Genomic DNA, 21,215 nt, shown 5'->3' on the forward strand with positions numbered 1-21,215 from the left:
AACCTGTTTTCTGTCCTGTACCTGGTTCGTTACATTTCCTCCCAAATCCCTCATTGCTTTGAAGGCACTGCAGTTACCATCACTGCCCATTTTCAAGGTGACCGTGTGCTGTTAAGGTGTGGCATATGTGACCGTCACCACGAGCGGGAAATCAGTTTATGGTCCTGCATCAGAGGAGGGCCAGTGGGGTCCCCTTGGTGTCAGGGGGCTTTCCCAGCCTCACTGCCAGGGCCTGGCCTCACCAAGACACTGAGTAGGTCACACGTCCTACAAAGCTCAATTTGAGTGCAGTTCTGTGGTCTGAAGTCATAGTAGAACCACTGTAGAAGTATGTTTGTCTCCTTTCTCCACTGATCCCTAAGAACCACTGTTCTGGTGCCTGACAGGTCAACCTTACAGGACAGTTGGAGAAGCCACACTGCTCTAATCTGTTGCCCTGACGCTCTAAAACCTTCAGAGCCATGTTAAATATGGACATGGCTCTGTACACAAACTTACAAAACGTGGGTGTGACTCTTGAAGAGAAATGAGGATGGACAGCCTCCCCAGATCCGTGTGTGCTGTGCCGTGTCAGGCTCTGTTCTCACACTGACATCCCCAGGGAGCTATGACTAAGCCACCCCCCAGACCTCCCCTTCCTTCTTCAGGAGGAACAGGCCTCTTTTGCCACTTCAGGAAGGCTAGAGAGTTCCAAGGGCAGATACCCTATATGTGCTGTGTCTGGGCTCCACGCCTGGATTGTAGCTGGTGTATGGGCAGCCCAGAAACTCTCGCCCATGCGAGGGTGTGTGTCAGCAGCCCTGGGCTCATCCTTGATGCAGAAAAAGAGATCAACAAAGGCAGAACCTGAGTGAATCAATTTCATGTTCACAGGAAGACAACAGACAATATCCAACATGTTCTAAAATAACACGTCTCAGGACAGGGCAGGTGTGGCTCCCCCAGGGGCTTGTTCTAAACCAGTCTCTTTAAAAGAGTGATCCAAACAAGACTACAGAACCCCCCCCCCACCCCAAACCAAACCAAATGTCACAACTACATAGCATCTGAAAAGCGAAGCGAGACACTGGATGTTGACTTTAACATATAAAAATACTATAACAAAATGAAATACAAATATATATTAGAATCTGTTAAGTATTCTGTGTAAAGAGATACTTTCCTGGTTAGGCTAAGAGCAGGCAAAGAAGAGACAAAGTACAGCCTTTTCCATTTCCTGACACCTGCACAGGGAGCCAAGGCCACTGTCGCCTGCAGTGCGGCCAAAGCAGCAGCAACTTTGGGACTTGCCCTGCTTATGTCTCTTCAGTGGAATCAGCCGAGGACGACATCAAAGTGAACCGGAGTCTTTACCAAAGGGGTGGCAAGGTTTGGGAATGATTTCTCAGATGATTTCGTGGTAGCCTTCTTCTGGGACTCGGCAGGCCCAAACGTGAACAGGCAAGGTGTGTGGTGATCCAGTTCCTTAGCGACTTTCGGGTTGGTGGTTCAGTTGAGGAAAACTTGATCCTGGGGCGCATGGGTCTCTCGGCCCCTTGCTGCCCTCACCCTTGTGGTGCATCCCAATCTCCTGGCTCGACCAAGGGTGAGTATGGAGCTGGGCTGGGGCGCGGGGTGCTGTGGGGGGGTGCACAGGGGTGGCAGCAAGCTCGCAGGGTGCTCCCTGCAAACAAACACTCCATCCTCTGCCCTCCCAAACCCATGGCACTGGGAGTGCAGGACCCCTGGCAGCCAGTACCTGTCTGCAGGTGCCCTTTCCACTTCTGCAGAGCGAAGAGGTCCTGCCAGACATCGCCCCTCAAGCCCGGGGAACGGTTTCTGCAGGTCAGTGAGGAATGGTGGTAGCCAGGGGAAGGTATGTGTCTCAGGGTTGGCGGGTTCCAGAACCCTCTCTTCCGTGGAAGGGGCGGGCTAGCTACACTTGAGCTTTCCTTCCTACCCAGCCTGGTGCTGGCTGCCGTCCAGGCGCCCGCAGGGGCCCAGAAAGTCCAGGTAAGGGAATGATGCTGTGCGGCCCTAGGAGGAGCCCCTCGAGGCCCAGGCTGCTGCCCATGAGTGTGAGGGCTGCTGTGGCCTTGCTCAGAGTTACAAGAAAATAGAGCCTGGCCCCTGGTGAGGGGCAGAGCCAGCCTTCAGGACACCTCCCCAGGTGGACAGGGCAGGGTCCTCTTCCCATTACAGGGGGCCCAGGACTCAAACTCACTGGCCTGAGTCCCAGGGTAGTGGAACACGCCAGGCGCCCTCAGTCGTAGGATGCTCCAGGATAGTATCAAGGACTCCGCCTGCCGCCCCCAAGCACAAGGCCACCTCAACCCCATCACAACATACTCCCCTGACCCTGCCTTCTGTTTGCAGATGGAAGGAGCCAGGAAAGGGACATGCTCACCCTCCTTGCCCCCCAGGATCCCCCAGGGGCACACGCTCTTGGGGAGACACTGGGACAGGAGACCGTGACCTATCGTCCTTCCAGCCAGCTCGCTATTTAGGCACAAAGATCATCTTTCTGCGTGTTCATTCCGCATGGAAGAGAAGCATTTGTAGTCACACGGCCACATGTTCGATGACTCTTCAGACACTGAGTCCTTCCTTGCAAACACTTGGAGTGAGCAGCTCTGGCCTGGGCCGGTGTCTGTGGTTGGAGCCCTCACTCGCCTCAGATCCCTTCCCAGGCATCCTTCCCAAGCATCACAGGTCGCTCCTGTGATGTTCTGTGGTCAGTCGCATCTGTCCGTGAGGGGAGAACACCGGCAGTACCCGGCCCCGGTTAGGCACATGAATACTTGTTGACGTGATTAATGAAAGTAGATCTTCTAACTCCTCCAGCTTCCCTCCTGGAGCCACAGTGGGAGGGTCTACATTGCTTGCCCCCATCTCCCCATTTGATAGCTGAGGAGACTGAGGCCCATGGGGAAGAAGTTTGCCCAGAGTGACAGAGCCAGCGGAGGTTTCCTGATGTCTGGACCACTGTTCCCTACTGGTCTGCGGCGTGAGGTGATCTGAACCCAGTCTACATGGGAGGAGACCCCTCCTTGGCCTAGCAGCCTAGCCCAAGCCCCCTACACCCCCAAGTCCCCCTGCTAGCTAGCAGCTGATGGCTGGCTAATGGCTGGGGAAGCCCAGGACCAATGCCCCCTTGGTGGCTAGTATCTGGAGGTGATGATGTTTATTCAGTTGGAACCAAGAACCCCTGTCCTTTTTGGTGGTGTTCCCCCCCTCCTCCAAGCAGTCCCAGCGGTTGTTTCCTCCGCATGAGCACCCTCCTTGAAATTACAGTACTCATCCCATAACTTTGGGATTCAGAGGTCTGGTCCTAAAACCACCTCCACCCCCTGGCCCGTTCTCAAGCAAGCAGTGGCTGCAGCACCGCCAGGCAGCCCAGGGGGCGGGGCTTGGTCCCTTCCTGGCCAGCAGGAGGGGGCCCTTCCCCTTCGCAGCCTGGCCTACTGCCAGCAGACGCTGCGGCAGCAGAAATTGAGAGCCAGGCCGGCTGCCCCAGCGCAGGCTGAGAGTACTTCGCGGTTATCTGCAGGGGGGCAAGGGGCTTCTGGGACCCGCACAGGCCACAGGCGAGAGGGAAAGGCTGGTTTGGGAAGGGGCAGTCCCATCTTCAGACCCAGGTAGCAGGCAAGGAGGAGGTGTCACTATTCTGCACTTCTTGGCCTGACCTCACGCACACATTCATTCAACAAATATTTATTAAGCGCCTATTTGTGCAAGGCACTTCCGGAGAGGGCGGGTTGCGGCCCGGGCCACGCCCACCCGCCCCGCCCCGTCCCCAGCTGCGGCGCCGTCGGCTTTAGAAAGGTGGTTCTGGCCCCCCCGCCCACGGGAGGGCCGGTCGCCCAGGCGTCGCCGCGGTGATGGCCCGCACCCCAGCCCAGCTGCCGGCCACTCGGTCTCCGCTGCGGCCGCGCCCCCTCGCCCGCCCTCTCCCCTCCCCGTCCACGCCGGGCGCTAAGCGCAGAAGGCACAGCCACACTTGGTGGGCTTCTCCACCTCCTCGGCAAAAGAGGTCCCATCGCTGCACTCAAAGGTGAACTTCCTCCGCTTCAGCCGCAGGCCCTGGCAGCAGCCCTGGCCGGGGCATGAGCCCCGGCACTCCACCCACGACAACGGGCGCGTGGTCTGGCAGATGGCATAGCCCCTCTGGACCTGGTGAAAGTCCCGGACAGGGTCCCCCCGGCACTCGGACTCTGGATGGGACAGACACCAAGAGAAAGCCTCAGGGCACACCCATGGGCCAGCGCTGCCCCCGGGGAAGCAGGAGGAGCAGAAAAAGGAGGAGGAGGAGGGTGGGGCAGCATCCTCGGACCCCACCTCCATCCCCACCTCCTCCCTGCCAGACATGCACATGCACACGCTTCCTCCTGGGCCCACAGTGAGGTCAGTGAAAAGGAAGAACTTTCTAGCTGCCAAGGCCCCCCAGGACAGATTGGGCTGCCAGGGTAAGGTGGCCTCCAGAGGAGTGCAAGAGGTGGCTGGAAGCCTGGGAGGCGATGACATCAGAGAAGAAATTGGAGCCAGAGGGTATGGCCTAGGGGACCTGAAGGTGCCTGAGTTTTGGATTTCTCAGGCTCTTTCCTGCCCCCTTCAGCAGCAGTCCCTTGACCGTCTTGGTCACGTGGGCCAGGAGGACCTGGGAAGGGTCCCCAACTCTCAGACTTCCTGCTGCTCTCCAGGTCCCTAAGTGATGTGGCCAAGATGCTGTTACTCTGGTGGTCTCTTCTGTAAGGAGAGACCCCAGCCAGAAGGGGCACTTAGCCCAGATAAAGGGGCGACAGGGCAAGCTGGGCCAGGGAGAGATGGGCATCTGTCTGGGGGTGGGGCTCAGAGCCCAGAGGATTGGGGGCGCTACAGCCCAATAGCAGCCCAAGGTGCAGGAGGGGAGAGGGGGCACAGAGGGGTTGCTGAGGTTGGGAAAAAGAAAAGTCAGGTCACTAAAGCACGTTGTGGGGAGGGACCCTGGAGAGGGCATGTCAGGAGGGGGGCCCCTGACCTTGCTCGCACAGCTCGCCCGAAAAGCCGGGGTCGCACACACAGTGCGCCCCCTTGGTGGCTGAGGCCTGGCAGTGGCCGTGCAGGCACCGCAGGCCCCCACAGGGGTCTGCAGGTGCCCCAGCCTGGTTGCACAGGGCCCCCGAGTACCCATCCTGGCACTGGCAGCTGTAGGAAAGAGCATCTAGAGGCACGCACTTCCCGTGGACACACCTGGAGGGACAGAGAAAAGGCACTGTGAGGACAGGCCAGAGCCAATCCAAGCCCACCCGAGGGCACCCCACACCCCCAGCCCTGGGCTTCACAGGGTCTTATTCTGTTCCCAAAATTGAAACAAAGGGAGCAAAATGTGACTGTGTTTGTCCCTAGGGTCCTTTTCCTGTTAATAAAAACTGAAAGCCAGAAAAAATTAATAAAACCCTGTGTTAGGCCACATGTTCCAATTTTGGAGTTTAAAGACACAGTCTTTCCTCACCATGGGGAAGTGGAACTTGCAGGGAAGGGAAGGGAACCTGCAGGTGGGCAGTGGGGGAGGGCTCCCTGAGCCCAGCCCAGGCTCACTTGTGGCCATGGCAGGGGCCGTCGGCTGGCTGGTCGCAGTGCAGGCCCTCCCAGCCGGCCTCGCAGTGGCACACGGGCCCCGGTGTGGCATTGGGCTGGCAGATGCCATGCAGGCAGTAGAGCTTCCGGCAGGGCTCACAGCCTGGCACCACCCCTGGCTTCATCCTCGTCTTGGTGAAGTCCTGCAACTCGTTGTTGATGTACAGGTTTCGGATGCAACCGTGGAAGCTCGTGCCATTGAGGATCTGCCACAGGCGGAAGGCGGCCGAATTCACGTCCACTGGCATCCCTGGAGTGGAGGGGAGGGGGCAGAGCTGGGCTGAGTTAGGCTCAAACCCTGCCTGGCACCCACCTCTGAGGTCCACTGGGCATCTCTACAGTGTTCCCTCTTGCCCTCGGCATCTGTCCTTCAGTCTCTGCAACTCTGGGCCAATGTCTTTTGCCACCTTGGAGGGTCCAGACTCCTTTCCCAGAAGAAATGGAAAAGCTGCTTCCTCTGTGATCAGAGCCTGGGGGTGCCAGGCCTGGCAGCAGCCAGCTGACAAGTGATGCTCTGGGTGCCTGAGTCTGGCCGCCCTCGCCCAGGGCTCCTGCCCAGAACACTAGCTTTTACCTCCCAGAGACCCCAAAAGCAGCAAAGGACTTGGGCCCAGAACTCATGTGTACGACACTTTGTCCCCCACTTTTGTGGTCATCCCTTCACAGCAGCCCTCTGACGTCGGAGTTGCTGAAACCCCTTCGATTTCAGTGCTCAGTGACCTGCGCAAAGTTGCACAACTAGTAAACAGCAGAGCTGGGATTAGAATCCAGGGCTCCATCCCTCACACCCTCCTGGCCGACATCTCAGCAAGGCCCTCTGCGGCACTGAGACGGCCCCGCTGCATCTAGAAACCTGTCTCATCTAGACCTAGAAATGTTCTCGGGTGCTGGATGGGGCCATCTAGCCACAAAGCCTGTAAGCCCAGCTGGGAGGTCCCCAGTTGAAGCAGGGAGTCCATGCCTGGGCCTCTGAGGGACCCGAGAATGGACCCTGAACAACTGACAAGCCCCTTCTGGCCCTAAGCCAAGAGGAAAGGTACCTACCGTGCAAAAGTTAGCTGGGAAAGTCCAGGCCCCCTCCCAGGCCAGGCCTCAAGCCCAACCCACATTCCCATCCTTGTCAGTCTGGGCTGGGCAGAGAGCAGTGCGGGCTCTAGGCAAGGTGGACAATCCGCCAGCAGCTTGGCCATGCATAGGATCCTCCCCCACTGCCACCTTGGAATGTCCCCCACAGCACAGTTCTCCTGAGCCTGGCAAGGCTCAGGCCAGAGAGCAACAGAGGCCCCACCCGGAATGTCTGTTGCTACCACCTGATGGAGTGGCCCGGGGAGGGCCAGCTGCAGCTCCACCCAGGCCAGGTCCTCACCTCCCACATAGAGGGGCGCCTCGCTGTTTAGTGTGTAGTGTTTGCCGAAGTTGTCCATGGTCATGGGGCTGCCGCCATCGATGGAGAGATTCACCATCTGGTCAAAGGTGACCAGCTCAACGGTGTGGAACTGCCCATCATTGATCGTCTCGGCACTGGAAGAAGATGAGGCGCCCCCGCCCCGGGGAATGGCCTTCAGCTGGACCCATCCCCGCCTAGGCACTTCCCCAGAAAGGCCACTGGTCCAGCAGCTGATTCCCAAGAAACCAAATATCTAACAGAGGGGACTGTGGGGACTTGGTGGCCTCTGACCTGGTCCCTCCTGCTCCCCTTTGGGCACTCTCTTAGGAAAGCTGAGAAGTTTGGGGCAGGGGTTTCCAACTAATCAGCCTCCCCTCCCCACTGAGGAGCTCCCTGTGAGGCGATTGTGGACGGGGAAGGATGGGACCACTGCTCAGGCCCCAGGGAGCCTCGGACCCAGCATGGGGCTGGACTCGGTGGTCTGAATGCCCTTTCCGCTTGGGCAGCCCAGGTCTCTGGTAGTGCCGATAACCACCTGCTCTTGGCCCAGCCTCCCTGGCAGTCCCCCAGCCCTTGAGGGCAGCTGGTGGGCCTGAAGAAGCCCTCCCTACCTGTAGATGGCAGAGCTGGGGTAGCTGCCCGGGTCGTAGCTGACACGTACATGGCCCTGGTACAGCTCCACTGCAATGTGGTCGTCGTCCCCATTGTACAGCAGGATCCCATTGTCCTCTGCTGTGGAGACCTATGGCAACGGCACTTTCTCTCCCACCCCACCCCACGCAGCGGCAGCACAGGCTGGCGGGTGGGGCAGACGGAGGACCCACGATTAAAAGAGAAATGTGTGCAGAACTGTCCTCCCCTGCCTCCCCAAGCGAAACATCCTCCAGGGGGCGCTGTCCCAGGCTGGCAGCCCCACACACACCCCACCCCCTACTCAAATTCCATCCACAGCCAGTCTGGCCAGGGCCAGGCAGGGGAGGGCAGATGGGCCAGCTGAGGCCTGGAAACTCTGTGCCAGGAGGTAAGAGAGCTTGGGACCACCTGCCCAGAGAGGACGGTTAGATAGGATGTGGGGTATCCTGTTCTGTGGGCCTCAGGGAGCTGCCTTGGGGCCAGGACGGGACCTACAGAGGACAGACTCAGGAAGACTCCAACAGCCAGAGCCACCCAAACCTGGAAGGTAGCACCTGTCACTGGAGCCATGCGAGCAAAAGCTGGAGCTGTGCCTTGGGAGGGAGATGTCTCTATGATGCTGTGGGAGCCATCATCTTTTTCTCCTGCCTTGTTCCTCTCCTGGTAAAGACCCTGACCCCCTGGTCTGTACAGCTGCCACATGGCCCAGTCTGGACCATGGCACCCCATCTCCCTGGACTCAGTAGTTGGTCCAGGGATGGGCATGTGACCTGAGGCAGGCCAATCAGAGATCTTCTCCGATCCGAGGTTGCTGACTGTTGTCCAAGTAGAGCTATGGGGAAGAGCCTGCGGTGGGGATAGCGGGATAAACTGAGCCTCTCCAAGGATGTGCCTGAGGCAATGGCTGGGCAGGGTTTTGGTGAGTTTTATTTTGTTGAGCAGTTAGGCTAGCTGTGGTCTTGCTGTGTGGACAGTGTAGTGGATAGAATTTATGAGAGGTGATCAAGGGAAGGAGAGCAGAGTGGGCATGTTTGAGAGGCTGAAAGGTTCTGAGAGAAAAGAAGGAGAAGAGGACAAATAAAGGAGAGAAGAAAGATGTGGCAGTTGGGATAAGGAATGGAATTTGGGGAAAAGAAAGGGATGACTAAAGAGGAGTTTAATTTTTTTTCATGTGAAGTGCAATGCAATCCGCTGTCCCTCCCCAAGAAATATTTAGCAAACAATGCTGCTGAAGTAGAACTTGCTTCTTTTTCCCTCAACATAATAATGTTCTGAGATGGAATTCAAGACATGAAATGGAAAATAAGGGCTCCCAGCGCTAGCTGTGGCCGTGTTCCGGCCACATGGAGAGAGCCAGTCTGCAGCATTGGAGGCTGAAGCTGAGGGGAGTCTTTGAGACAAGAGATGGTGGGAGAGGATCCTGGTAAGTTTGGTTTTGCGGATCCAGTCACCCATGAGACCACCTCCACCCCTGCCCTTTCCTGAGACTGGTTTTGTGACCCAATAACCTTTCCGACTGTGCTTAAACTAGCTCAAGCTGAGATCCTGATACCCACATCCAAAGAGTTTTGACTAACACAGGGTGCTCCCAGCTGTCCTGATACTCTGACCTGAGGCCAGGGTCCCCTGCTGCCGGACCACCCTCTGTGACGGGCGCCCTGGGCACGCACCTGCAGTGTGATGTTGGCCCGTGGCCAGTTCTGCAGGTCGGTGAACTGTAGGTAAGTGTCCCGATCCACGAAGTTGACGCTAAGCAACTTCTCACACTCGGGGCCGCCAAAGCCCGGGAGGCACTGGCACACAGGCTGGCTGCCCTGGTCCACACAGTTGGCCCCGTTCTGGCACTCAGTCCCCTCACAGGGGCTCCTGGGGGCAGGCGGGTGGGGAGGGGTCTCACAGAGCTGCCCACTGAGGGGGAAAAGACACGGGTCAGAGAGGGCAGGGCCAAGGAGCAAGGGGTCATCTTCCTCTCCCACAGTCCTGGAGAGAAACTCACTAAACATCTTGGGACACTGTTGCTTTAAAGTAACAGAAGATGCTCCTAATGAACACTTTCCCTAAGAGAATTAAGAGCCAGAAAGATGCTGAGGAACAAGGTGAGAAACAAGTGTGGTCCCTGCACCAGCAGCATCAACATCACCTGAGCACTTGTCGGAAATGGAAAGCCTATTGAATCTGGTTTTTAACAAGATCCCAGGTGACTTGTGTGCCCGTTAGTTTTAAGAAGCACTCAGTGTTCAGGTCAGCAAACTCTGCTAGCAAGTTTTACTACACCCATTTCACAGAAAAGAAAGCTGAGACTTAAGAGACAAACAAAAGAGAGAAGACTCTGTAGCACCAAATATTCACAACAGCCAAAAAGAGGAAACAACCCAAATGTCTATCAGCGATGAATGGATAAACAAATGTGGTATATCCATATACTGGAATATTATTCAGCCATAACAAGGAATGAAGTTCTGATACATGCTACCACATGGATGAACCTCTAAAACATGACGCTAAGTGAAAGCCAGTCACAAAGGACCACAGATCGTATGATTCCATTTATATGAAATATTCAGAATAAGCAAATCTACAGACACAGACATTAGTAGGTTAGTGGTTGTCTAGAGCTGGGATGGAGGGGCGTTGTGGTGACAGATAAGAGTGTGGAGTTTCTTTGGGGTAATGAAGTGTTCTAAAATTGTTTGTTTGTAATGGATGTACAACTCTGAGAATATATGAAAAGCCACTGAATTATACACTTTAACTGGGTGAATTATATAGCATATGAATTATATCTCAATAAAATTGTTCTTTAAAAGAAGACACGAGCAGAGCATGGGAGGTGGGTGACCGGAAGGAGGGCAGGTGCCCTCCCCTTGCCTCCCAGAGAGACCAAGATGCAAAAGTAAATGGCCTTTAATGCAGGGCATGTCTTCAGGGGTTCACTGGGCAGGTAAGTGATGGGGCACTGCCCAGTAATCTGTACCCACCTCCCGCCCCCTCCGCCAATCAGGGTAGGGACCCTCTGCCTGTGCTCTGAGCTGCTGATTAACTTTCCCCAGACCACACAGATGGTGACTGGCAGAGCCACGGTGAAAGCTCCCAGGGTGGCTCCTGCCGGTCCCAGAGCTGACAGCTAAGAGGAGTCAGTCGCTCATGGTGCCTCCCGGGGCCGCTCACCTGTAACCCTCAGCACAGAGGCAGGAGTAGCTGTTGACTCCATCCACACACCGGGCCCCATTCTGGCAGCGGTGGTCCTCGCAGTCATCCCGGTTCTCCGTGCAGTTGTCACCCGCATAACCAGGTGCACACTCACACCTGGGGTGGGCGGGGGGTGGGGTGGGTCAACAGCCCCACACACAGCCCAGAGCTCGGCCAGGAGCCTGTGCGGCCCCAGGGCTGTGTGTGTGTGGCAGACAGCCTCATGGCCCTGGGGGTCTGTGGGGTCCCCCAGGAGGTCACACGGGGCCCTAGATGTCAAGATGCCCCCACCCGTCCTGAGACCGTTTTCTAGTCCAGGAAGGGAGCTTATGTGGGCTGCAGGCAGGGGAGGGGGCTGCTCTGGGCTGGGAGGGTGGACACCCAGGAGCTGGAGAAGATGGAGGACCACCCTTAGCACCAAGAGCACATCCAAGGTCAACCTTCAGCCCCTTCGCAACCTGCCCAGCTGCCCCCCACCCCCCTCCCCACCCCCAGCCAGTGCATGGCTCTGAGTCACATGGGGCTCATCCATCCCTCTTCCCCAGCCTCCCAACTGCACCGGCCCAGCCTCCCAGGCCTCAGACGCTAGTGCCCGCCTCCCCACAGCCTCCTGACTCCAGGCCAGGCCCCAGCTTCCCGGCTCACACTGTGGCCCACTGCTCGCCTGAGCCAGTCCATTTCTGCCAATTATTTGCCTATCAAATAAAGAGCACGCTCATCCACCCCTGTCCGGTCGCAGCCCTGCCAGATGCTCCCCACCCGGCTCCCCCCCATAACAAGCCACCCCGCGGTCAGACCTGTTTCCACAGGCAGCAACCCGCACCTCGCTACACGTCTCTGCCTTCACACCTGTCGATTCTGGAATACCCTCTTCTCTCTCCCTGCCTCGGTCCAGCCAGGCCAGTACCTCATCTCCTCCAGGAAGCCTCCGGTGAACACCCCTTGCCGGAAACCCTTCCAAACTACAAACTGCAAACTCCACAGCTCAACCACACAACCTGGCAGGTAGGTGCTCCTGCCTGATTTTTTAATTTATTCCCAGTGTTTTTCAAGAGGTAAGAAATACCTTTGTACTCGGTAAACACACACATACACACACACACACACACAGCCCGCTGCAATCAGTTTCATGCCAAAATACTTATCCTTACTATATAAAAGGGCATGATGCTCTCTGATATTTTGTTTTATTTTTTTAACGTTAACCTTGACCCACCCAACTGATCACAATCTATTACTGGGTCTTGAGCTGCAGTCTGAAAAATGTTACAGTAGCTAAGGACCCACAGCCTCATTCACTGTCATTCCCTTATCCATTCATCCAGTGAGTGTGTACTGAATACTTGCTGGGCTCCAGGTACAACACCAGGCACAGCTGAGTGTCTGTCAGTTCCGTCCTTCCTCCAAGACAGGAAGGTGAGTGAAGGTGCACTACACGCCCACCGAGCGCTCCTTCTCTGGGGTGTGAAGGACCATCTGAGCAGTATCCAACCGGACAACGTGCAGTCCTGCTTTGTTCCGCCCTCTGAGGTCCAGCCCCTCTGAGGAGCGTGCACGCCACTTGCTCTGCCACTGCTCCTTGGTCTGCTGCGCCCACCCCACCCGGCAGCTCAGCCAGCAGTGCCGCGTCTGTCCACCATTCGGATGGAGGCTCCTGTGCGGCCCCTTGATCCAGGATCTGGGCCTCAGTGTCCCCCGGCTCTCACTTCCTGCCCAGGAGGCTCTGGCAGCTCCTGCTGGACTGAGTCCCTGGGGGACTCCATCCCTTACCTCTGCCCGAGCAGCTGGGGTTGGGTCCCTCAGCCACAGACCTGAAGAAGACCTGACCACTGTGCTGCCCTGACTGCTGGAACAGGGTCCCAGAAATGAGACTATGTTTGCAGAACTGCAGATGGGAGCAACATCTTAAAAACCCCGTGATTGGGCTTCCCTGGTGGCGCAGTGGTTGAGAGTCTGCCTGCCAATGCAGGGGACATGGGTTCGAGCCCTGGTCTGGGAGGATCCCACATGCCGCGGAGCAACTGGGCCCGTGAGCTACAATTACTGAGCCTGCGCGTCTGGAGCCTGTGTTTCGCAACAAGAGAGGCCGCGATAGTGAGGGGCCCGCGCATCACGATGACGAGTGGCCCCCGCTTGCCGCAACTAGAGAAAGCCCTCGCACAGAAAGGAAGACCCAACACACCCATAAATAAATAAATAAAAAAATAAAAATAAAAAAATTAAAAAAAAACAAAAAAAAAAACCCCGTGACCTTCATATCACAGTCTTCCGGTGACAAAGCACTTCCACATATGCCAGAAACAACGATGGTGACAACAGTCAAGGACCCCTTATCCAACCCTCCTGAAGCCAGACAGGTTTTGAAATTCAGAACTTTTTGGATTTGGGAAAGGTAATACAACGCCTATAACTGTATATTATGTAACATGCCCATTGGATCTGGGGCAGCCCCTTAACTAAACATGTTCAAATTCTGCTGCAAAATCTACACATATTCCCACTACATGGGATGAATGGTGACTGTAAGTAGCTTCATATCAGTGCAGGTCAGCTTTTAATACCAAATACATTGATCGGATCAGATTTTGCTAGCAGATGTCTTTTGGTTTTCAGAGTTTTGTGCATTTTGTAATTGGCGATGATAAATTGTGGACCTGCAACAGTTCTTTATTGAGCACTTTTCAAATGTCAGACGTGGAGGTAAGTGCTTTTCACGCATTTGCTTATCTAATCCTTACAGCCACCCCAGGAGGAAGCTACTGGTCCACCCAGTTTGCAGATGAGAAAACTGAGGCTCAGAGTGGTCAAGCCACCCATCCCGGGTCGTGATGTAAACCCAGGTCTGTCCGACTAAAACTACCACCACCCTGCCCCTGGCACTGACTGGCAAGAACTGAACAGCCAAGACCAAACCCACCTGATAGGTGAGGAAACAGGCTGGGGAGGGCAGAGGAGAGGCGACGTGGGGGCCCATGCCCTTCCCTGGCCTTAGAAATGGGCAACACTGACCTGGGCCCGTCTGGGGTGCCCACACACTGGGCCTCGTGCTGACACGGGTTCAAATCCGAGGAGCAGAAGTCCACCAGCTGCTCACAGGCCGCTCCTGGGGGAAGAATGGGGGAGAGGCAGGAGAGAAGCTGCCCCCTGTGCTCCGCCAGGCAGCCGGCCCAGCAGAAACTTCCTGCAGACACTGAGGCAGGGTCCCAGCCCTTCCGCCCATGGGACAGGGGCTCAGGGCACGAGCACCGGCCCCCACCTCCCAGCAGAGGCTCGAACCCCGCCACGCTTACCCGAGTACTGCAGGGGACACTGGCAGGTGTAGCTGCCCATGCCGTCCACACAGGTGCCCCCGTTGGCACATGAGTGTTCCACACAGTCGTCCGTGTTTACCCCACACGTCGGTCCTTCAAAGCCGGAGGGGCAGGAGCACCTGTGGGGAGCAGGGGAGGAGGGAGAGGTGTGTGGGCCCACGGCCAGGGCGGCAGCCTTCCTGAGGCACTGATGGAAGCCTGTGGCCAGCGGTCAATAGCATCATCCTGGAGTTTTGGTCCCTACTCTGGGTCAAGCCCTGCTGGATGCTGGGGGTTAGAGGTGACCAAGACCAGCCCTGTGCTCCTGTGCTCATGAGATCACTCACAGTCTAGCAGGGGAGACGACGAGGAGACTGGCAACCAAAGGAGAGACAGTGAGTATCAGAACGGTGCGCAACTGAGGCTGGGGAGGGTGGACGAAGGGGCAGAGGACACCTAGCTCCTCCCTGGAGGGAGTGGTCAGGGCAGGCTTCCTGGAGGAGGTGATGAGTTAGCCAAGGACTCTGACAGGGGAGAAGAGGAAGGGGAGGGAAGGTGGTGGGAGTAAAAGCCTGGGGGAGAGAGAGCCTTACAGCCCATCCTTCAGGAGGGTACCTGCTCATCTAAATAGTTCAGGGCTTGGGGAGCACATACTTCAGGGATGGGGTGAGAACAGGACTGGGGGTAAGCAGGAGTCAGGTCTCGGAGAGCCCTGGAGATCAGCGATCTTCAAACTGGGGTACACTTCCCCCTGGGATAACTGTGGTTTTCCAAGGGGTTTGTGGGTCAGAGAGGTCTGAGAAATTAATTTCCACATCTTCATGTTGTGCACGGAACTTCCCCCTTAACTGACCTGCCCCGGAGCTCCAGAAAGGCGCACGCGCACCTCTTCCAGCACGAGGCCAAGGTGGGCTGTGCCTGGGGCCTAAGATCCTTGGGTGCCAAATAAAGGGACAATTAGGAATATTGATGTTTCCAAAGTGAATGAACAAACCCTTTTGCAAGTCACGAGGTTTCTAGTTCTGTGCATTAAAAAATAATTGAGGGAAGACCTCATGGAACTGTCAGCTGATAGAACATTAAAAATAATTTTTGATGACAGATCACTTGGGGTTTTTAGCATATAAACTTGGCAGGGTTTCAAGTAATTGAGTGACATGGCTATAATAAAACTCCTAATCTCATTGGTTTATTTATGTGAACAAACTTTCTCAGCATTTATAGCTACACACACATAAACACACACACACACACACACATATTTTTTTTAAGGGAATAGATTGGCTGCTAAGCCCTCTCACATTCTATAATATTCACCTCTGGACACATAAACCAATTAGGAGAAGAAAAGAAAACACACACACACACACACACACACACACACACACAAACAAAAGCTCCATCTATCTCATTAAGAGATATAGTCTAATAAAATTTTCCTTTTATGTGTAATAATTATCAAATTTTGGAATACAGTTATGTTGTTCTGATCAATTGTATATTATTGATCATTGTAATGATAACTCAATGCAAAAGAAACTTTTAATTAGAGGTTTATGGTGACAAGAAACAGTAAAAAACTTTAAATTTAAACTTATACCCATTTCGGTGGTAGGAAAGTATGGCAGGGTGCTCAAGGAAAGTCTCTAGTATGAAAACAGATTACATTAGAAGAAAAATGGGGGGCAGGTGAGGGGAGTAAAACAGAAATACTAGTTTGAGTAGAAACGAGAATGATGCAAGATGTTGCAGCTGTTCAAGAGTTCCTTCACGTGATTTTAAAATGATTTTTCCCTGGAGAATAATAAAAGAGTGATTTAAAGTCATAGCTTTAATTTTAAATGTTAATAATATGTACAGCGTTCTGAAAATGACCTTCTTTGCAATGAAAAATTAAACTTACCATGAAGATTTTTAGCTGTCACTTAAGAATGTGAGGCAGTTTGTAGCTTTAAAAATTCGTTTGCGGCGGGGCGGGGGTGTGAACAAGAAGGTGTGAAGGCTACTGTTGCAGCCTGTGTCCTGGAGTTTAATTCCGCCTGCAAGGTGGTGGCGGATCTCAGCTAAGTCCCCTCTGGCGGGGTTCGGGGGGACAACTGAGAAGGCCCTTGTAAGCCTTAGGTTTGAGGGGTTACTCAGGGAGGCACCCCTTTCGACCAAAAGGGTCCTTCCCACAGCGCCCCCCCAATCTGCAGGCATGCCAAGTGTGAGGGGCTACTCCCAGCTGCACCCCTCCCGACCTAACAGGGAGAGTTCCTAGGTGCGTCCTCTCAGCCGCCCTCTCCGTAGACACGCCCCCTAGTAGTCTAGCCAATGAGGAGGGGGCTTTGATGGAGCTGCTGCGGAAGCCCAGAGGAGCACAGAGCCTATTGTAAGGACGCCGTTTCCAAGGCGACACCTGCCGAGAGGCCATTTAATGTTTTCTTTTTTACAGCTGGTAATTTGGGTTTGCAGAGACAGGTTTGGCCATTTCTGCCAGTAGATTCAACATCATTTTCTGAAGAGTCAATATGCTCAGCTGGCAATTTATCTTCAGCAACTAAATACTATGTGCTCCTCAGAAAAGCTCTGGGTGCAGGACAGCTCTGGGAGGCTGGGGGGCTCGTTGAGAGGCTCTGGGGGTAGCAGGGTGAGTGGGGGGCTTGAGTGGCCATGTCAGCACTGGGAGGACTTGCGAGATGAGCTGTGGAGGACAGTGGGAAACCGATGCCCGTGGTGCGACCAGAGTGACCCATGAGCTGGTGGGGGAGGCCCCCGGAGGGCGTGACCAGGACTTGCTCCACCTCCGGGCAGGGCTCCCCACCCCTGTCCTGGGGGCTCGGGGTGGACGCCTGATCCGGAGCAGCTGGCTGAGGGCCCTGCCTTCAGGCAACACTGGCCCAACAAGCAGGTGGATGGCTTCAATTGGAGGCCTTGGGGGTTAATGGAGATTACAGGAGTTTAAAACACCCCCAAGCTGCCTCTTTGGCACTGCCGCTGCATACGCCCTAGGCTATGGACTCCCAGTGCCACAGAAAGACTCTCCTGGCACCTGGCAAGAGCAGGCAGAAGCCTGGAGCAGCAGCGCCAAGCCCCAGCCCCACTGCTGCCTGCTGGGTGACCTGGGCAGCCCCTAGTCTCTGTGCTCTCCCTGCCTCTGGGCAGCGCAGGTGTGGCCTGGGTGGACACAGAGAGGCCTCTGGCTGCCATTTGGAGTGAGTGGCTATTCCCCCTGGGCCTGTCCCTCATCTCCCAGAGCTCAAAGGGCCTGGGCCATCCCATTCGGAGGAGGAAGGCTCTGAGGCTTGGCTGCTGGATCCCATTAGCACTCACCCACCACGTTCCAGCACCCACCACCCCCCGCCCCACCCCCGGAAACTCACGTGAAGCCGGCATCCTCGCCCTCCTGCGAGTGGCAGGTCCCGCCATTTCCACAGGGGCTGCTGGAACAGCTGTCCAGGGACACCTCACAGTCTCGGCCCTGGGGAAGAAGTCAGCGATGGGGACCCCAGGGAGACCCAGGGGCCAGTGAGCCAACAGGGACAGCCGGCCCCTCAGCAGCTCGGCCTGCCGGTCCCGGGGGTTCTTTGTTCCCTCATCCACATGTTAGGTCATGGATGAAATGCTCGCTTGGGCCCCTGCTCTGAGCTCACCCTGGGCCCTGAGGGCTGAGTGGCCAACAAGACAGCCCCAGCCCTGCCCTACCGCGCCCTCGAGCAGCCCTCCGCCTCCAGCCTCAGCCTGCACTCACCTTATAGCCGCTGGGGCAGGCACACCTGTATACCCCAAGGGGGTCGTTATGGCAGGTGCCCTGGTTCTGGCATGGGCTGGACAAGCAGGGATCGCACTTGGCCTGGACAGCCAGGGTGGGCGGACCTGAGGCAAGGTGGGAGTGGTGTTAGCACAGGGAGGGGGTGGGGGGACAGGGCTGCGCATAGAACCCCGTGGCCCCCGGCCCAGAATCCTGGCACCGCAGGGACGGGTGCGCGAAGCCCTCTCCCCAAGGAGATGTTTGCCCCTCCCGGTGTTCCCTCTGGATCGTGCTCACCCCCCTTTCACAGTACACCTCTCCAGCCTCTGGACCCTCCTCTGTGAAATGGAGCTAAAAACAGCCCCTGCCTCATGGGGCTGGAAGGACTAAATGAGATAATCCGAAAAAGGGGCTTCAGGGGAGCCCCCATGTGGCAGTCAGGGCAGGACCATCGGTATGACAGCATCATGGTCACTATTACTGACATCGGCTGATGTTTTCTCCATCCCCTCACACCCTTCTGAGGCAACCACCCCCAGCCCTGTCACCTGCTGGCCTGGACAGCAAGGGCGGCCACCCCAGCAGGGAGGAGACTTGGCTCTGAGAGGAGGCCACGCTTAGGAGAAAAAAGGTCCATGGCCTTGAACTTGTTGCTCTCCAAGGCTGAACAGGGAAGGACCCTTTCCCGTCACCTCTCCGGCTACAGGCATGACCTTCTCCAGCCCCTCCAGGACTCACTGGTGGCCCTTCCTTGAACTTGGAGGTGGGGGAGGAGCCGGCAGCCAGGCTGCCTGGGGTGCCACCTAGGAGGAGCATTGGGGCCTCACAAGAATAAATAGTAACACCAGCCAGTTAAGTCAGGTTTCCACTTAAAACTCCTTCTAGAAGTAGAGAAACACTGGTTCCTGAAGAGGCATGAGCATGACTAGAAGGAGAAACAATTTCTAGTAATAACTGCAGGCGAGCACGAGGGGACTCCTCAGGTACAGGTGGGGCTCTGTTTGTTGATCCAGGTGCTGGTTACCTGGATGGGTTCAATTTGTGAAAATTCAGCGAGCCATTCATTTACGATCTGTACTTTCCTGTTATGCATGTTATATTCCAATAAAAATTAAAAAAAAAAACACAGACAAAAAGCTTTCACCAGTACCAATCCCACCCCATTAAATAAATACTGAGCAAACGTTTCAACATACATTGGCCTGCTCCCAACAGCCAACAGCCAAGCCACAGATCGGCCCCCCTGAAGGGTTACTCCCGTGAAAGCATCCTGCACACAGGGCGGCCCGGGGCCTCCTCATTAACCCCTGGCTGTCAGCTTCACTTTCGCTGGTGGTCTGTGAGCTTGCAGAGCGCAGGAGTCGTGCCCCACGGCCTCCCGTGCCCTCCCACAGCTGTCCCCCTGCACACAAAGCTAGGCCTGGGGCAGCCACTCGGCCACCGCCTCCTGCTCAGCAGGGTTCCCAGGGCTTGGGCTGTCAATCAGTCAATCAATCCCTGAACGAGTATTTACAGATGTCCAGGGTGAGGCCTCCAATCACACTCAGGCCTTGTATTTCCGCAAATGTCAGGAGAGTGGCAGCTGGGTCCAGTGGCTCAGGCGTTTAAGCTAATTGCTGAGCACAATTCCGACCAAAGGGAGGCCTGAGTGCTTGTACTGCTGAGAGGCTTGGAGCTTCCAGAAACACTGCTATTTTTATTTTCCTTACATAACCCCAGGAAGGGATTAGAGCCCTTACGGCCTGAGATTTTCCGCCTGGCTTTCTTTTGTTCGTTGTATGGCAGGACAAGAGGGCAGCAATGCTAACAAGCAGCAGGGGCCTCATTCCTGCCACCTGTTCCCCACCCAGCCGGCCACCTCGGGGACACAGGAGTGTCTGGAAGGCTCTGCCAGGGTTGGAGGGGGAAGCAGGGGGTGGGGGAAAGCAACCCGGTACCCACCATCCCCTCTCGTGCTCCTGGGCTCACCTAGGCATTCAAACTTCTTGGCAGGCGGGGGGAAGTAACCCGGTACCCACCATCCCCTCTCGTGCTCCTGGGCTCACCTAGGCATTCAAACTTCTTGGCAGGCGGGGGGAAGCAACCCGGTACCCACCATCCCCTCTCGTGCTCCTGGGCTCACCTAGGCATTCGAACTTCTTGGCAGGCGTGGTGAGGAGCAGCTTGCCCTCCATATCCGGGGGCCCGGCACAGCGGGCAATGCCAGGTTCCTTGTAGCCTGTCTTCACCCAGCTGGACAACCAGCGCAGGTGGCAGTCACAGTACAGGGGGTTGGCACCAATGGCCCTGGGTCAGAGAGTGGAGAGAAGCAGGCATTATGGCTTCATGGGGTCCTTTGCCCACTGGGTACCTAGCGTGCCAGGCATTATGCCAGGAGCCAGCAAAAGCCTAACAGCCCCCATTACATGAGCACTTACTGTGTAGGCAGTAGAGTTTTAAGCACTCCTTATCTGTTATCTTGCTTAGTCCTCATCACACCCTACTATCCCCATTTTACATGTTGAAACTGAGACTCATAAAGGTGGAGGCACTTGCCCAAGATGCACAGAGAAAGTGGGGAAGTAGGATCTGAACTCGTGCTGTTGAGGCCAGAGCCTCTGACTGCACTGCCTCCAGAGTGCACTGGGGAGAAAGGAACCGAGATTTACTGCTGTGATGAAACAGCTGCTTCTCCCAAGTCAGTGCATCTAATCCTCTCATCAGCCCCACAGTGTAAGTTTTCTCTTCTCCATCTCAAAGATCTGGGAACTGAGCCTCATGTGGAATAAGTAATTTCCTGGGGTCACACAACCAGTGAAGGGAAGCCCCCAGATCCAGAACCCAGCGCTGTCTGACGCTGAAGCCTATACTCTTTAATTTTTTTCATTTTCAGTTAAACAAGAGGCACATGAATGCATTCTCATTGTAAACCATTTTCAGACCCGGCACACAATCGTCTCCACCTTACACAACATTGTGACTGTCCTCAATGCCACTGAAGTATACCCATTAAAACGGTTAATTTTATATTCTGTGAATTTCACCTCAAATTTTTTTTTTAAAGGCACATTCCTATGTTACTGATGGGAATGCAAGATGGTATAACTCCTACGGAGGCGGATTTTATGATATCTATCTAAGCAATGCAGTTGCCTTTTGACCCAGCAATTCTGCTTCTGGGAGTTTATCTCACAGATGTGCCTGCACAAGTGTGTAAAGGCATCTCTGCAATGGTATTGATCGCAGCATTGTTTGTAACAAAGACTGGAAACCTCCTGTGTTCATCAGTGGGGGAGTGGTTAAGTAAACTACAGTACATCCACATTTCATGAAAGTCTACACCACTGTCCCTGCCAACCACAGGACCCATGATCACATGGTCACCACACTCAGCACGTAGCCCTCCAATCCT

At 55.4% G+C, this 21,215-nt stretch overlaps 1 protein-coding gene and 1 long non-coding RNA gene across 3 annotated transcripts in view; one reads left to right on the top strand and one right to left on the bottom strand.

The window, feature by feature from the left end:
- Positions 1 to 34: 34 nt before the first annotated feature.
- The window catches only part of SLIT1 (slit guidance ligand 1), a 175,423-nt gene continuing 154,242 nt past the window's right edge, over positions 35 to 21,215 (bottom strand). For both annotated transcript variants that reach the window (XM_082406495.1, XM_082406496.1), the window contains 12 exons: positions 19,947 to 20,110; positions 17,825 to 17,949; positions 17,457 to 17,554; positions 14,095 to 14,234; positions 13,814 to 13,907; positions 10,784 to 10,921; positions 9,286 to 9,523; positions 7,594 to 7,724; positions 6,962 to 7,116; positions 5,557 to 5,845; positions 4,997 to 5,208; positions 35 to 4,193 (listed from right to left, as the gene is read on the bottom strand). In XM_082406495.1, the coding sequence (XP_082262621.1) occupies positions 3,955 to 4,193; positions 4,997 to 5,208; positions 5,557 to 5,845; positions 6,962 to 7,116; positions 7,594 to 7,724; positions 9,286 to 9,523; positions 10,784 to 10,921; positions 13,814 to 13,907; positions 14,095 to 14,234; positions 17,457 to 17,554; positions 17,825 to 17,949; positions 19,947 to 20,110 (2,023 nt within the window). In that variant the 3' untranslated portion in view covers positions 35 to 3,954. The remainder of the gene's footprint in view (positions 4,194 to 4,996; positions 5,209 to 5,556; positions 5,846 to 6,961; positions 7,117 to 7,593; positions 7,725 to 9,285; positions 9,524 to 10,783; positions 10,922 to 13,813; positions 13,908 to 14,094; positions 14,235 to 17,456; positions 17,555 to 17,824; positions 17,950 to 19,946; positions 20,111 to 21,215) is intronic.
- Positions 11,469 to 13,046, top strand: LOC309635400. The gene is made up of 2 exons (XR_014248822.1): positions 11,469 to 11,809; positions 12,130 to 13,046. It is a non-coding gene; the product is annotated as an uncharacterized lncRNA (long non-coding RNA).

The sequence above is a fragment of the Balaenoptera borealis genome (genome assembly GCF_965194805.1).
Source record: "Balaenoptera borealis genome assembly, chromosome: 10".
NCBI classification, from domain to species: Eukaryota; Metazoa; Chordata; class Mammalia; order Artiodactyla; family Balaenopteridae; genus Balaenoptera; species Balaenoptera borealis.